General features: G+C 51.4%; 2 protein-coding genes across 2 annotated transcripts; both read left to right on the top strand.

The window, feature by feature from the left end:
* Positions 1-231: 231 nt before the first annotated feature.
* Positions 232-7,343, top strand: AP2VIIA9 (AP2 domain transcription factor AP2VIIa-9). The gene is made up of 5 exons (XM_018781895.1): positions 232-1,650; positions 2,017-3,358; positions 3,867-4,258; positions 4,489-4,704; positions 4,877-7,343. Exons 1-5 carry the CDS (start codon positions 555-557, stop codon positions 5,644-5,646), a joined length of 3,816 nt encoding a protein of 1,271 aa, XP_018637473.1. The 5' UTR covers positions 232-554; the 3' UTR covers positions 5,647-7,343.
* Positions 7,344-8,713: 1,370 nt separating this feature from the next.
* Positions 8,714-14,570, top strand: TGME49_282230 (sulfate adenylyltransferase/adenylylsulfate kinase). Its single transcript, XM_002371388.2, has 7 exons — positions 8,714-9,199; positions 9,640-9,817; positions 10,115-10,722; positions 11,184-11,263; positions 11,577-11,816; positions 12,262-12,400; positions 12,895-14,570. The coding sequence occupies exons 1-7, from the start codon at positions 8,919-8,921 to the stop codon at positions 13,271-13,273; spliced, it is 1,905 nt and encodes a 634-aa protein (XP_002371429.2). The 5' UTR covers positions 8,714-8,918; the 3' UTR covers positions 13,274-14,570.
* The last annotated feature ends 1,767 nt before the right edge of the window (positions 14,571-16,337 follow it).

Consider the following 16,337-nt stretch of genomic DNA (forward strand, 5'->3'; position numbering starts at 1 on the left):
TGTGTTACCCGATTATCAGAAAGCATAACAACACATAATCGAGCGTTTTGAAAAGGCATATCTTCTCGGTCTTTTGTGCCAGGTTGTGTGAGTGACGACTGTTCAACGGGCGATCGCCGCCGCGGTGTTCCGCACTGTGGTGGACAACTGCATGCACCAGTTGCAAAACTGCCACGGCACTTCGTCTGGCGAGACGGGATATCCCACCATTTACGAAACAGTATTCTTTAAGTCGTGGCCGGTCTTTCAGTATGTGAAGTGGGTCACTGTCTCCATCAGTAGACATTCTTTGTGCATTTCGTCCGGCTGTACACAAACTATACGGTGTACCGAATTGAGCGCATGCAGCCAGCTTTCTCGAACTCGAATGCCTCTGAGATTGTTCGCACGGCACTGGTGACAGTCCGGCTCTCATGGAGCTGATACTTTTGCCTTGTCATCGCACCGTGTGAGTATTCCCATCTTGTGGCACTTGCTTGCATTTGAGTACGACGACCGTGTGGCCAGTGCAGTCAGATTGTACGTTGTATGATGTAACGCCGACTTTCCTCAGGATGGAAGCAGAAGTCAAGCAGTTTTCAGGGTGCTGCGGATCAAGTATTTCAGCCCAGAGCAGCACCCATGGACAATATAGGAGGGGTTCTCCTCGCGTCGCAGGAATTAACGATGACTGCGGTCTGCCTGAGAGGCTCCAGAGTCAGTGCACCGAGGCACTCGTCTGGGCACTGTTTGAGCAACCACGACGTCTCGCCGGTCTTCTGCGAGAGGCTATCAACAAGCGTCCGGACGGCTCAGATAGCCATGAGGCTTTCGTGCCGTCCGTTGGCCGACCGTGCCACACAAGCGGCTTTTCGGACCGGGACGCAAAGCAGCCGGAGCCTGAGAATGCACGCCAGACGGGAACTGAGACGAGCTGTTGCCCATCAGGGTCGCTCTCACCGGAAGAAATGCCGAGTGTGTGGAAGTCGGAGGCGAACAAGTGTGTTCCCAGCGGTGCGCCCTCTGCTCAGCCAGCCTCCGGGAGTTTACGAGAGGAAACGGGTCGAGGTAGTGAGGTGGACAGTTGCAACTCTGCGTGTACTTGCTCATCATGCGCCTTCAGTCTCGAGCGGTCTGTTCTTCAGCTCCGCAAGGCTGTTGAGATGCGTTTGCTCAGAGTCGATCAGCAGGCAGACCGCCTGGCGGACAACATAGTCGACACTTACAACAAACTTTCTGAACTCGCCGCAGACCTGGACGACTTGGCAGATGCGGTGAAGCAGGATGACGCCGGAAGTCCCATATACAACTCGACGGGGGAAGGTTTTTCAACAGGCATACACTGTTCGGGGCAAGCGCTGAGTATCAACTGTGTCACACGAGCGAGTTCAGAGTACGAAAGCGTGGCGAGAAACCTAGATTCCTGCCAACTCTTGCCGACAAACAGTGGAGACCAGCCAACCTTAAAGGCGGCAGTTAGCAGCCGTCTCTCGACCGGCTCTGAATCGAACGGGAACCTGACTGAAAGCGAGGCTATTCCAGGTGGTGGTCGTGGCACCTGTCCCGCTGGCAGTAACGGGGTCAATCCCAGGGAGGGAGCCTTGGGAGGCAGCGCGGCTGGAAGCTTCTGCTCTGAAAAACATAGCAGGGTTGAATGCAGCCATCCCGAAGGTAAGGCGAGAAATGCGGATTACTCCCTGTCTATTTCTCGAAATGGCGGGCGACTTGTAATGAACTCGTGGTGCCGTGGTCCGTACACAAAAACGGCTGCGCCGCTGACACACAACAGGCCCCGAATGTGACATAGACGTACAGGGCCACGCAGGTCTCGACCCAGATTATATTCACATGATGCTGGATAGGTGCCCGTGTTCGTGAAGTGTGACTGAACTTTGCTGTCGTCGCGCTCGGCGCGAGTGTGCGTTAAAAACTGCGCAATCTCTTGCTCTCGTCTGGAATCATACCGACGCAGGTAGACTTCTTCAGAGGGAAGCGTGTAATTCTGTCTCGTGTCTCCTGTCTATCGAATGTGCGCAGCATCTTCATCGCCGAATGCCCCCTTTCATGCTTTTTTGTCTGCGCCGATCATCCCGCGAGCTGCGACTCGACCACGCTGGTGGCGCGGAGAGTCACAGAGCGACCACCGTTACGAGTTGTGCCTGAAATGGAACCAAGGAGATGAGGTCGGGCCTATTACTTGCGTGGACGAGACAGCTTGCGGTGGTCACAAAGATGCCAAGACCGACGACGAAGGCGTGAGATTCAGCGATGGCCAAGAAAGCGACCCGTATCACATGCAAAACCAGGACTTTTTTTCCCTCACGGACGTGATAGCCCCGTTCATTCGTGAGTCAGTTTCGCCGCGGCGCGTTCACGAACACACAGGTTCGTTCGATACCCCTTCTTCAAGTAGTGTGACAATGCCTCGTCAAACTGCGGGTCTCCCGAGACCAGAAGGTGAAGAGTATGAAGGCGCGAAACGGTCAATCGGTACCGATGAGGACAGCAAGGGAGGATGCTCGAAAGACGACACCCAGCGGCTTGAGGTGGACGAGGGCGAACATCTTTGTAGTCTATTAAATGGCGGCGGTGGCATAACGCGTTGGTGCTCTTTCGCGTCAAGAAGGGTTGGAGACTTCAAGTCTTTCACGAGTCGTCAGGAGGCACCCTTTCCAGCTTCAATTCGAGCGTGTGAGGCACTGCTTTCGGTACCAGGCAGTAGGCATATTACAGACAGCCGAAATCCGGCTAGAGGAGTGCCGTTCTGTGGCGTAGACGCGACCCCGTGGCTCGCTGCTGTAAACACCTCTTATGCCGCTGGGATCCCTGCTCTGATGCTCCCTCAAATTGTCCGAGGTCGCTCCCACCCTACTCGAAGTCGGTGGGGTGAAATGCACGACACTGGCCGAGTCATGGGACTTGCGTCGCGCCGGGGTGCTGGCTCCCCAGACAGTCAGAGAGACGGGGCAGCTTGTGCAGAAAGCAACCCACAGTCGGGTGTTCATCTTGAGGACGGTAGTGAGTGTGAACCTAGCGTATCGTTGCAAAGTCGAGACGACTGTGAGCAGCCATGGGGACCGAGTTGTTCTGAGGAGCGGGTTCGACAGAGTTTGCAAAGCCAAGGACACAGCTCGCCGGCAGGAGCTCAAGCGGCACAGCTCGAGACGAAACAGAGTGCTGTAAAAGGAAGAGGACCCCCGGTTGGGTCTACGACGATGGGCGCGACGATGGCTTTTCCACATGTGAAAGGCGTTACTTACAATAGGATGAAGAAGTACTGGATCGCTCAGTGGATAGAGAATGGCCAGTCGAAGGTGAAGTATTTCTCTACTTTCAAGTACGGCGACCAAGTTGCGCATGACCTGGCCGTCGAGTGGCGGTAAGCAGAGAAAACGCGTGTCCGCATTTAGGTGCCAGAAGTTTCTGTCAAAAGGCGCAACATCTATGGAATACCTGTAAATCGTAGAATTCCACTCGGGTCATGACGTTGACTGTAGGAAGGCACCGTTGAGTGCGTCTTCAAGTAATACAGGCTTTTTGTTGTGTATATGCTGTCGTATGTTCATTTCCTGTGCTCGAGGCTGATGCTGGTGAAGAAAGAGTGAACAATGGAAACGTCACTTTGTCATCCGGTACTGGATGTCTGGTTATTTGTGTCTCACATGAGCGATATACTGTCGTCGCGACGGGACACCTCGTGTATGAGTGCAAACTTCGTTGAGGATCTGGTCCGATAACAGGTGCTGAATGAACAAGCCGTCGGTATCCGCTGTGTCCGAGCCATCTCCATGTTTCTCCTGGTTCTTGCCCTCTTATTGAACTGGGACTCTTCGACGTGGCTCTTGTCAATCTACTGCGTGGTAGAGTGCGAACGTCTTACTTTTCAGAATGAAACATTCGGGACGTTGCACCTCCAGAGATGGTCGTGTTTCACAGTCAAGCAGCGAAGTCGGCAGTGCCATCGGCGCTTCTGGGCTGGCACACGATAGCTCTGAAGAGCCTCGCGCATGCGATGTCAGAGAGTTCCGGGATCCGGGCGATCTAGGGACCGCTGGACAGGGGCAACGTCCCGCAGACGAGGACTACGACCACTGTTCAGTCCGACCCCCGAAGTGTGCTAGTGGCACAACCGCTGTTCGCAGAAGAGGATCTGGTCGAGGATCTTGGCCAACACGCGCAGGGCATGTTGGTGGGACGGCTCCAGGCGACAGATCAGAGGAAGCCAGAAGCCCCAGTGGAGCAGGCGTATCTCGTCAGCTTCCACCTCATCGAAGCAATGGTAAGTGTGGAGAACACAGTATCACCTTAGATACATAGATGGACACATTTAATCCGTGTACGGTTTGTACCTACTTGACTCCTCAGTTTAAGTTAAGGAGTCCTTTGTTTACAGATTGCGTCATGAGACGAAAGGAAGGGCGGGCAGTCAAGAGATGGGACGCGTGGTTTTCATGCGCATGCGATGTAAGTGAGATGACTCCTTGACCGCTGTTTCGCGCTGCACGTCAGGCATTGTGGGAGTTTCGTTCTCCCGCACGGGCAATGCATGGCTCGCGTACATCAAGAACCGCTTAACGAAGACTCAGCTGAACCGCTACTTCAAGGTGAACGTCTATGGATTCAGACTGGCGAAGAAGAAGGCGATAGAGGCGCGATTGGAGTTGGAAGAACGAATGCGCAACAGCAATCAATCTGGTTGGGACTCCTTCAGCGACCGCAAATCCTGTAGGTGACCTGTGGACGGGGAACCACGCCTCGTCGGCGCAGTCCTGTTCAACAACGTATGGAGGGGAACATGAGAGCACTACTCATCTGACACAGAGTAGCTTGCGTTATCAGTCAGAGGTCAGACGGTTTTGATTTTCACATTTGTTCCGCTCTCCACTTTTGTCTGCAGTAGCTGTCGGCGTCTATTATGAAGATGAGAACGACTCTTGGGTGGCATGCTGCCGGCATCCTCGAACTGGAGAAGGTATCTACAAGTTCTTTCCGGTGGCCGAGTGTCCGGGTGGAGACTTAGAAGCGCGTGAAAAAGCTATCGATGCGCGCATGGATATGGATGACATGCTGGGGGCAGACGACCAGCAGGCCCTAACCCAGCTAACTGGAGAGGTTCCTCGGCGGAAACGGAAACGTAAGATGGAGGATGAAGGGACCGAGGTGGTGCAAGAAGACGAGGGTGACGCGACCGTACAGATACGCAAACGAAATTGCCAAGAAGCGCCAGAGTACGTCGCAGAGGCCGGAAGTGACGTAGGGGCGAAGGTCATGAGCCAGGCGGAACGGGATCAAGGTGCCACAGGGTCGCTAGGAACTACTCATGTGGGGGGAGAGCAGAGACTGAATGGGGATGAAGTGAACGAAACAAGTTCGGTTCATCTCGACCCGGGTGCCACAGACGGTCGGGATTTCCTTCGAATCGAGCGAGACTGTGCAGGCGAGAATGACAGCACAGGTATTATACAGCCCCATGAAAGTGGCGCCCTTGAAAAAAATGATCCTGCAGAAATGGCGGTTGACAGTAGTCCTCGTGGGCCAGAAGATGTAGTAGTGAATCTGAAGGAGAACTGTCAAGGCGAGAGAGAGAGAGAGCTAGTGGATGAAGAGGAAGATGACAGAGATGCTCTTACAAAGATACACGCTGTGGAGGCACCGTCATCAGGATAGCAGGAAGATAAGGCGGTGTAAAAAGAAACAAACGAAGCACGCACGGACCATCCTGACAGCTAACCTACCGGAGGCATTGGTGGACCGAACCTTAACGGAATGCGATGCGAACACGAGCATGAAGACTTGAGTGTAGAACCGTGGAGTACTGTGAAGATTTCTCTCGAAGTCACTTAGCTACGCAGCTGTGGACTGACAGCCACAACTAGCCCTTTAACCGGCTTTTGTGGGTCCCTCCCCATCGGACATCGCATTGCTCCGCTTAAAGAAAACTAGAAAACCAGAGGGGGGGGGGGGTCGAAACAAACGGAGCAGATCAAGAAGAACCGTTAGCATCTGGGTAATGTATGTGATCGCCTTTGAGGCCATGGCAAGGAATGCAGACCCTAAATTTTTCTTTGTACATGGAAACAGGCTGGAGAGAGATGACGAGGATAGTGGTGAGAGGGAGCCTTCAGTTCATGTTATCGTGGGGATCGGGAGGCGGCACCAGACGGGCTGAAAGGCTCCCCTAGGTAGCTATTGTTTCCGTGCAAATCGGTAGACAATATATTTGACTGGGATGGATTCGCAAGAGAACGGAACCAGTGGAACGGCATGCAGTGCTTCTTGCTCATGAACGTTGACGATCCGACTTACCGGACTGCGGTTGTGCTAAAGACCAATAATATGAGTGCAGTAGTTTTTTGTTGTATCTCAACTTCCACGGTGCCCTCCGGACACGGCGTTTCCGTATATCTCGGTCGGTAGACGGTGCAAGAGGATAACGATACGGCGGCAGTCAGCCCAGACTCGTGAAGCGCCGCGGAACAACGGAATGGAATTATATTGGATCAGGAAGGGGCCCCGAGAGACATACCAAGCAAACGCGGAGGCGTGTCTGTCGAGTATCGTAACAGTACAGCTGTCGGAGCACATGACGCACAGGCTGGTTTTTTTTCGAGCATTTTGGATTCGCGGCGGTAGCTGCTTGACAGAGTGCCACAATGTATGACACTTGTCGAAAACGACGAGAGCCACCCAAGGAGTCCCTCATTTACCGTGGTTTTTGCGCTGCGGTCAAACTGCCGACACCGTAAGTCTTTGCACCATGCTGCGTCTGTTGTGTGCAGTGAGCAGTCCCGGGCGCAGGACTTCGTTTCAAACCATATTAACTATGCACCATTATTTGTCGGCAGTAGCATGCTTGTCACCTTCCTCAATTACGTGTTCAAAGGTTCAGACATTCGCGCGTGGATTACCCTCTGGTCACCAACTGTTTTTTCGAGTGGTGAAGCATGTTCGTGGTTTTCATAAGAGGACGTTTGCGAGAGACTGCCTTCACGCAGTGGTTCGCTGATCTCTGTACATGGTTAAGGTGATGCCTGTCCCGAAAAGATCTTCTCAGAAACGAAGAGAGTGCTGCATATTTCAGAGAGGTTGCATTTAGCTGGCGCGTCTGTTGGGTTTTTGGAAGATGTGTTTTCAAAACGCATTCCGACATCGGTTTTTGGTGTGGTGTGCAGCATTCGTAAACAGTTGGTTTGCCTGTATCTCATAACTGAAGTTATCCAGTATTCTAGGGACTACAGTGTGTCTGTTTATTCAGTTTGAGCTACGTAGTTGTCGGCTCCGGATCATTTATACAGAGACGCTTGTACTGTTACATTGAGCCCAACCTTACCTTCGATGAGCGTATGTGCTCACACTGCTATAACTGAAATCAATTTCACACAGGATTCGTTGTTTACCGGATCGCAGTTCGATCGTGTTCTCAGAGCTTAGTGAAGATACGATTTTAGATCGGTTGATACACTATATCAGGCCTAACGCTTGCCCCCGGAGACAAATGACACTTGGTTGAACTATGGGTTAGTTTGGGTGCGTGCTGAATCGGATACTCAAGATGCTGCGCTTCCGTTACTAAGAATGTGCAGAGCTAATTTGCTCGAAACTAGTCAAGAATCACTAGGTGATTCAGATAAACAACGGCATCGCCGCTTAAGCCTGGAAGGCAAAGGATATCAAACCAGTTTTTTTGGGCGGCGCGTAGAACAAGGGCTCTCTGGTCCATCTTCGGCAAAGTTGAAAAGGGGACGGCGTGTATTGGTGACTGCCCGGTAATGTGTGCTTCTTCCTTATCGGTGACCAGTACCGACGTTCGCTCCAATAGAGGCATGCTGAAAATTACGCCCATGACCATCCTTACTTCGCTTACTCCTGAACTACCACAGATCAACGTTTAAATAGGCTACAGACAAGCCGTTAGCTGCCATTGGAGGGCCTAACCGTGTGGCAACTATCTACTGCAACTTTTTAAGTGGGCAGTAGAAGGCAAAACCAATTTTACCTTCCTAAAGTCGCGCGATAGCGAATACAGAACGCAGTTGTGAGCATTATCTTTCCTCAGGATACGTGCCAGAGACGAGTTTTCCGACATTCCGCGGAATAGGGAAGTGGACGTCGAAGCACTACTCTTAGAGTAAATATGCTGACACGACATATAACCTACAACTTCTTGCGTATATTTTGGTCAATTCTATTCAAACGCCCATGGTACCCGGGAAACAGCGATTCAGCGAACTCCGCGACATGCGTTGTATTCCCCGTAGTGTCACAGTTCTGTGGAGGCTTTTCAAGTCGCCTTCAAATGTATCAGGGGAAGGTAAGGAAAAGGCCTCTTTTGATGAAAAGGTTGATCAGCGCTGGTGCACACAAGGGACGCCGTACAGGCGCTTCGGAATCGCCTTGCTGTAAACTCTACCTATCTTTTTTGCCATGTGCGTGCATTCGCCCCAACGGGCTCCATACCATTATTGTTGCGGAACATCACGAAAAGCAAAGGCGCGCAAACCTTGGCGCTTGTGGTGCTCAGGCAGGCTGATAGAATGCGGCGTCGCAAGAAATAGGACAGAAGCAAGCCAAAACGTCACCGAACGGGAAACGTGACTACCTCGTTTGTCTGTCGGTGATCATCCCTGCGACAGAAGAGATTTGGTCGACGACGTTGCATATTCGCCGCCATGAGTTTTTGTTGACTTCATACTTTAGGCTTGCGGGTATGTCTATTTTGGACGTGCCTAGCGCGCTGTGGATCACATGAAACGCATCTGTTGAGATTGGCGCGACGGACGGCGACACCAGGGTGTTCCTGATATTTTGGAAAGAGACATCCTGTTCTGTGTATTGAAATCTGTGTTTCGTTTAGTTGCAGGGGGTGGCATCTCTAGAGTGCAATTTGTTCTTGGTTGTCTGTCGTGAGACGCAAATCCGCTACCCTGTGTGAACCTGAAATGGCGGAACTTACCCTTTCATCGACTCCGACGTTGCTGTCATCGTCGGCTTGCCCCGATGCTAGCGCCACGTTCAAGGGCATGAGCCCAGCTACCGCCGAGATAACAACTGATCCTACTCTAGGATCTGGGGCTCCCTGCCATTTCACGGCTCCAGCTGCCTCGCTCGATCTGCCGACCGATTGGACCTTAAATGAACGACAGCTTTGCGAGGTCGAGTTGATAGTAAGTGGCGCATTGGCGCCACTCAACGGATTCATGGACGAACAAACCTATCGTAGGTAAGTCCCTGGGTTTCCAACAGTTGCAGACGAGAGCCGTGTGTGGCTGAGGTCACTCGAATGTATTCTTGTGTTTTTCTCCTCACATGTACTGTCTACGAGGGTGACACTCAATTGTACCAGGTGAGGGAGACGCGCCTCTAGTTTCACATTCAGAATTTGCTGGCAAAACCCACATTCAAGCACGAAGACGGTTAAAAGTGCTTCGGACTTTTTATGAATCGGGGGAGAAAGGAACTGCCGACATGAATGTACAATAGGTGATCGGCGGATCTTCGGTAGTTAAATGATGGAGGAGTCCAAACGAAAAACATGTTAGAAAACACAGGCACACAGAGTCTCCTCAAATGAAACATGAGGTTGCTCGTCTACATGACCTGTAGCCCACCTGCCCCCTTGTGGAAAACGCGCGAGTCTAGTGACGTGTGCTGTGCTCTTAGCGTCTGCAAGGAAATGAGGCTTCCAACAGGAGAAATTTTCCCGATTCCAGTTGTGCTTGCAATTCCAAAGAGCGCCAGCAAGCCCAACTTGCACTGGTTGCAGCAGCACTCGGCGTGTGCCAAGTATCCATCCGATTGCCCGGCAGCCCAAGGCGCAGTGATCAAACTGCGAAACAATGTGAGGGTTGATGATTGTTTCTTTTTGTAGTTGCCATCAGTCACTGGTGTGAAGCCAGCCGCTGGGGTCACACAGGCCGAACAACTCCTGGGCAGGAAAATAGGAGAAGCATTTTCTGCTACGTAGACAGCAGCTGCTAGATGGACGGGCAAGCTACGCGTTTCAAAGGGGTGGGGTATGGCGGCCGACTGCCCTCCATTTGCTCCTCTGTGGCCTGCTGATGGTTGCAGAGCCCAATATAAGACTGGGCTATCGCACCACTGTCACGCACATCGCTGTGCTGCTGGATTTTCTCAGGTCGGAACCGTGATTGTGGAGCTGAAAGTTTCCTCTGTGTTTGAACCGGACCTACAGTGGGAACAACAGCTGGTGTTGGGCACGACGGACGCGAATCACCCTTACGTAGACTACATGAACACCAACTACAGAGACTGTGTGTATGTCGGTGGTGACTTTGTTCTAAAAGCGCCTATAGAGCATTTTGACTTTGAAGGATATAGACTATCTCCCGCCTACACCAAGGCAGAGATCAAGAAAAGGAACTGGGAAGTCGTCGTCGGCTTCCAAACGCGGAATCCCATGCATCGGTCTCACTACGAGTTGACCAAGTATGCGCTGACGAAGGTTCAAACAGAATCATCGAAACAACCCCATCTCCTTCTCACTCCTGCTGTTGGACCTACGCAACCAGGAGACGTTCCGTATCCCGTGAGAGTGCGGTGTTACGAAAAAATTCTCAAATACTACGGAGACGATGAGGTGATGCTGGCCCTAATCCCCATTCCCATGCGGATGGCCGGTCCACGGGAGTGTGTGTGGCACGCTCTAATCCGAAAGAATTTTGGATGCACGCACTTCATCGTAGGCCGTGATCATGCTGGTCCGAGCACGCTAACAAAAAATGGGTAAGTGACACGCGAAGTAAAGTGAGGGTTTCTAGGACTTATTTTTCAGAACGAATTGAGTTTACTGCAGTGTCCGAACAGTAACAGGACGATGTCGCCCTGGCTGCGGAGCAAGTTGGCTCTGAATGCTCTATGTATCTTCGTTTTCCGCACAAAAGTGTCACAGCGTACTGTGAGCCGTGGGCAGCATTAGTGGGCTCTTGTAAGTTTCAGCCACGACAGTGACGTTACCAGTCGACTTTCCGCCAGATTTACCTCTGGCTATCTGGGTTGCATCGAGACAGTCGCCATTTCTGCACCGTATATCATCCTGTACCGTATATTGAACGAGGTCTGCGGATTGAACCGAAGCCCGTTTACTTCAACAAAAGGTGATTTCTTTGCACATGCCGTACTCTCGTTCTCCAACATCTCTTCGCTGCTGCACTAGTCCGCCTCCTTGTTCTGTTCGTGTGTGACAGAGAGAAATTCTACGACCCCTACGAGGCGCACAGGCTGCTGGCATCCGTCGCGGCGGATCTGGGAATTGTTCCTGTTTTTGGTAAGAAGGATACACTGGCTCTCCTGGGTGCGCGAACAATGTGGAGATCGCTTACACACCTTATTCTCTCAATTTGTCATCTGTAGCTCTCATACAACTGATCCACGGGCAACAGATTCGCCGTAGGGTTTCCCCGCCCGAAAGCTGATCGGACTGAATGTAACTCGATCGTATTGGGTTTACCGATGAAACAGTTTATCTGATTTGCTTGTTACCCAAATGCTCCACGTCGTTGCTGCACAACCGGTCTCAGCTTGCGAAGACACAGTTCCTCTCCAAGACATCGTTTTGGGCGTAAATTACGTGTTCTCAGGCCAGGAGATGGTTTATCTTGGAGACGAGATAGGTTACTGCTCAGCGAATGAGGTGACGGTAGAAGAAAAGGCTCTTATGAAGACCATATCGGGAACACAATTTAGGCGGTTGCTAGAGGAAAGACAACCCATTCCAACGTGGTTTTCTTTCCCCGAAGTTGCTGATGAACTCAGAAAATTTTACAAGCCAAACTACCAACGAGGGCTCTGCATCTACTTCACCGGACTGCCCTGCTCAGGTGAGAAGCTACTGCCGCTGACTATTGCTTCGGTGGCTGCTGTGTCCTTGCCTGGTCACACACAAGGCAATCGTTATTTCTCAACAGTACACCAACATGTCGCTAGCGATATTCTTCGATCCTTTCCTGCATATCGCTTTCATCATCGTTCACGTTTTCGTCCGCCCTTCTCGCCTGACGACACATGAACGATTAGGGGAACAGGATACCTCAAACAGCAACATACGGTCGCCTCCAGGTTCAGCCGCCGGCTTCCCCCGTCCGCTTTTGCGGGTACTGTGACGTGAGGCAAACGACATAAAAGTCGGCCTTCCGTGACCGATTTTCTTCTTTCTGCAGCTACATTCACAGCTAAATTTGAGAGGGGTTTATCTGGCTGGTGACGAGCTGGAGTTTCCATTCGAGCATGGAACACTGTAGTGTGGGACACTGTGGAACATCTCAGGAAAGAGCACCCTGGCGCAGGCTCTGGAAGCCGTCCTTTCTGAAAGAGAAGAAGAAACAAGACGCATCACCCTTTTAGATGCTGACGTTGTCCGCCAGCATCTGTCCAGAGGATTGGGTTTTTCAAGGGAAGACAGGAGGTACGTCATTCTGATATCTCTACTATCACCGTCGTTTGGCGTGTGTGCGTGCGCTACAAAGGTTTAATAGCAGAAAACGGCGATGCATCAGGGGATGAATTCACATCGTTTTCTACCTGCTGGCAGATGTTCTGCAATGCTTTCTTTGTCCCCTGCTACTGTGTCTGCCGCGCAAGCACCGTGTGCTAATACCGGCTGCTCGGTAGCATGAGCTTGGTATGACCTAGGCTGTCAAGCTCATGAAACAATGGAGTTTCTGTTTTCTTTTTTTTAAGAAATAAGCAAGCTCATGGACCAGCTTTGTGCCTTGCGAACCGATTCCCTTAGTCAAATAACTTTTTCTTGTAACTGTCCGCACATTCATCTGGTATTCTGGGTGATGCTTAGTTGAGCTGAACTCTCCTGAACCACGTGTTAGCTGCTAATTGCAATTCAGCCGGGCCTGACGGGGCAGCTCACTTCAGCTACAATATTTACTTGTTTGTCTCTTTCAGTACCAACGTGCGGCGCATCGGATATATTGCCTCCGAAATTGCAAAGCATGGAGGAATATGTTTGGTGGCGAATATTGCTCCTTACGCTGTTGACCGGGATTTCAATCGGAGGCTGATCACGTCAACAGGTGGCCGGTACATAGAGGTATACGTCAGCACTCCGTTGAGTGTCTGTGAGCAAAGGGATGTAAAAGAATTGTACAAAAAGGCTCGGCAGGGAATTATCAAACAATTTACAGGAATCTCCGACCCGTATGAACCTCCGAGGAACGCGGAAGTTGTGATTGATTCTAGCTCAAACCTGAAGGAGAAAATCGGCATGATAGTTAAGTATCTCACAGAGAAAGAATTTGTCCTTCCTGGAGGTATGTCGGCTTGAGGACGGTAAACATCAGATGGATGCATATGCATCCGTGAAAGACGCAAATAAATACTGTGTCTTCTTAACCGGGTATGCCGTGACGACAGTTGACACAGCGACGAAAAGTGGCAGAAGCGAGCCAAAAAGAGGACACCAGTTTCGCTCTGCGTCAGAACTGCAACTGGCCAAGGGCGACCCGCAAAGAGCGCGGAGTTACACAAATCGGCAATGGGGAAAAGGATGGTCCATAAGTTGTGTGGCCGTACTGTTGTCGTGTCAAATAGGGGTGATCGGACTAACCTGAGTCAGTGTTGTGTGTCTATCTCATTGCAACTTCATCAGAGGATACACATGCAACTGAGTTGGGGACGCGGTTTTTGTGCATCTTGCTCAGTCTGACTTTCCACGTTACAAACAAAGTCCACTGCGCTGGTAGCCTGCTCGCCACGTACTTGTTACACGTCGAGTTCGTACGAGTCTACCAAGTGTGGCGGATGATTATTGCACGACGAGGTAACCTGACTGCGCTGGAAGCATATGGAGGGTGTTTTCTGACGACCGGCGGTAACAGGTGTAAACAGTGAAGTTTCATCCGATTTGGTTATTGAGAGAGAGAACACAAATCGCAGCAGCGCGGAATCGGGTTCATGTGGCATTGTAGACATCTCTCAGGTGTGTCTCTCGTTCATAGCGTTGCCGTAAGAAGCCGGGACAATTCAGTACAGAGCCTGCCACTGCACATCCAGGAAGAAAGTTATCGTTTAGGACTGCAGTCAGAGCTGCCCATAGATGTGAAAATCGTTTTCTTGCTGAATGAGGTCAGCATCTGCGGCAGCCTCCCTGAAACATGGTGGCAGCAGCACGACTGTACCCAACTGTTGGTACCCTGTGCCGCCTGTTGCTAGCCAGCGTCTTTTGCCGTCCTACGGGAGTAGTTGCCCACTTCACGGCCATAATGCGAATGAAGGAGAAAATACCGGCACAACTTTTGAGCACGTTCCTGGCAATTCCACTGGAGAATCCCACGGTCGGGTCTTGGGAGGAAGAGCCTGTTGTGCATTTGAGGCCCATGACATACTTCGATTGAAGATTTTCTACTTGGCTCGAGGCAGATGGAACACACACGAACACTGGGGATTTTAAATAAAGGGATAACGAACTGAGCGGTTGTTGATGGAATTACGTCCTTGCATAATGCATCTCTGCAAAGAACATTTTCAGCCATTGTGCGCCAGCTGTGTATTTTGCGATAGGATTCTACGGTAGACGAAGCAGGGGGGTTCGGCGGGGTGGAAAGATGCATTACGCGAATATATAGGGAACGAGCTATTGCACTTGGAGGACCCCACGTATGCCTTGGATGGTGACGAAGAGACTTTTTCCGTACAACCATTGCTACGTGTACGAGGCGCTACGCAGAGCAAAAAACGCCCGGCTGCCACGTAGAGCAAAGAACGCTCGGCTGCCACGCATCTGCTTGTCATTGGGCGGTTTGTACCAACTTTCTGGCTGCATCCCTGCGTTTCGGTGGACAACGAGTGACTTCCGTCCCGGTTCAGGGAATTATCTAATACTCTCAGTCATGTTTCCAGGCACATTCATTCATTCATCATCCAAATGTAAAGAACTGAACAGCGAAAGCCGCTGCCGTCATCACCCATTGTGGGGGGTCTCTCTTGAGCCCTTCCTCTCGACTTAGTTTCAAACGTCCAGTCGCTTACTAGTTGCACCTCGCTCTTACCGTTTGCATTCTGCTCAAAACACTTTACTTGACAAGTCCATGCTTTTGAATTGAGTGCGGTTTTCTCAGGTAGGATTCATCCTGCAGCATTCCTCTTGACTTTGCTCGGTGGTTCCGGGACTGGCCCGCTTCAGCGCGTGTCTGGTGCGGGTACGCTGACGTCTGCCCTTTTCTGTCGGGCAAATCCGCTCACCAGGCGCGGAAAGACCGGCGGACAGTATCGACATCTTCGTTTCGAAGTGAATTTCAGTTTGTCCTCACGCCGTCTTCTTTCAAACACACGAACATTACCAGCTCAAATACAAGTGGAAACGACGGTAATTTACTCGTTCTACGTTTACGTTTCGTCTATTCCGACAGCACAAAGGCTTGACGGAGCGGTATCGCTTGACCAGTGGGGACGACACACTCGCGCAGTTGCGTGACAGTTCCTACAACCACGTGAACATGATGGTCCCTGCATGTTCGGCGGCCACTCTGGCCTTTTTCATCAGTCTTCTTTGCTTCCTAAGCAACTGCTGTATTGGGAGTCGAGCGATGACAACGGAGGTCGTGGCCGCCCCATCGCCCATGACCACAACTACAGCTGCACCTCCCGTAGTAAAAAAGAAAGAGTCGCCGGCTGTTCCTCAGAGGAGACTGAAGAGGTAGGGTCGTCAGGTTAAGATGAGACGCTGATGCTTGCCAGCCAAGAGTCATATGGGTGTCCTCGACGCCGCTTCCTGGGACCCCATGGACCACCAGCTACCAGAAAAAGCTAGATGCTGGCATGTGTTCACAGCATTGTAGAGGCGCAAACATTATGCAGTTGTCGACGTATAAAATCCATTATTGAAAAGTGCTGTTTCTTGGTGGTCTTCGATACACACGCTCACTGTGTCTGTTCCCCTGGTACTCCAATACAAGCGAAGATGTGTGTCTACCTGTTGCACTGCAGAAGCAGAAGTAGCCCCACCGAGAAGAAAACGGCGGCGATACGTCGCAGAATGGCGGTGACTGTTACCGCTGCGGCTGTTTTGCTAACAGCGGTCGTGAGGATGCTGCTGGCATCTGTCAAGCTGCAGCAGTGCCTGGACAAAAATGCGGAGGCCGCCGGTGACAAAAATGAAGGAAACACAGAGAGAAGACTTGCAGAAGGAGGTAACGACGAAGACAAATGTGTAAGCTTGAACACCACATCCACGGGATGTCGGGGGTATGCTTCCCTATTTGATCAAGATCACGACTCCGACTTAACTCTCCACAGCTCGAGGGCGACTCGCGGATATTCCGTTCCCAGCACTCGTTGAATAGCAGCGCCCTAGATAAGCTGAGATTCAGGATTCCATCTCACGTGCCTGC

The sequence above is a fragment of the Toxoplasma gondii genome, chromosome VIIa (genome assembly GCF_000006565.2).
Source record: "Toxoplasma gondii ME49 chromosome VIIa, whole genome shotgun sequence".
NCBI lineage: Eukaryota > Apicomplexa > Conoidasida > Eucoccidiorida > Sarcocystidae > Toxoplasma > Toxoplasma gondii.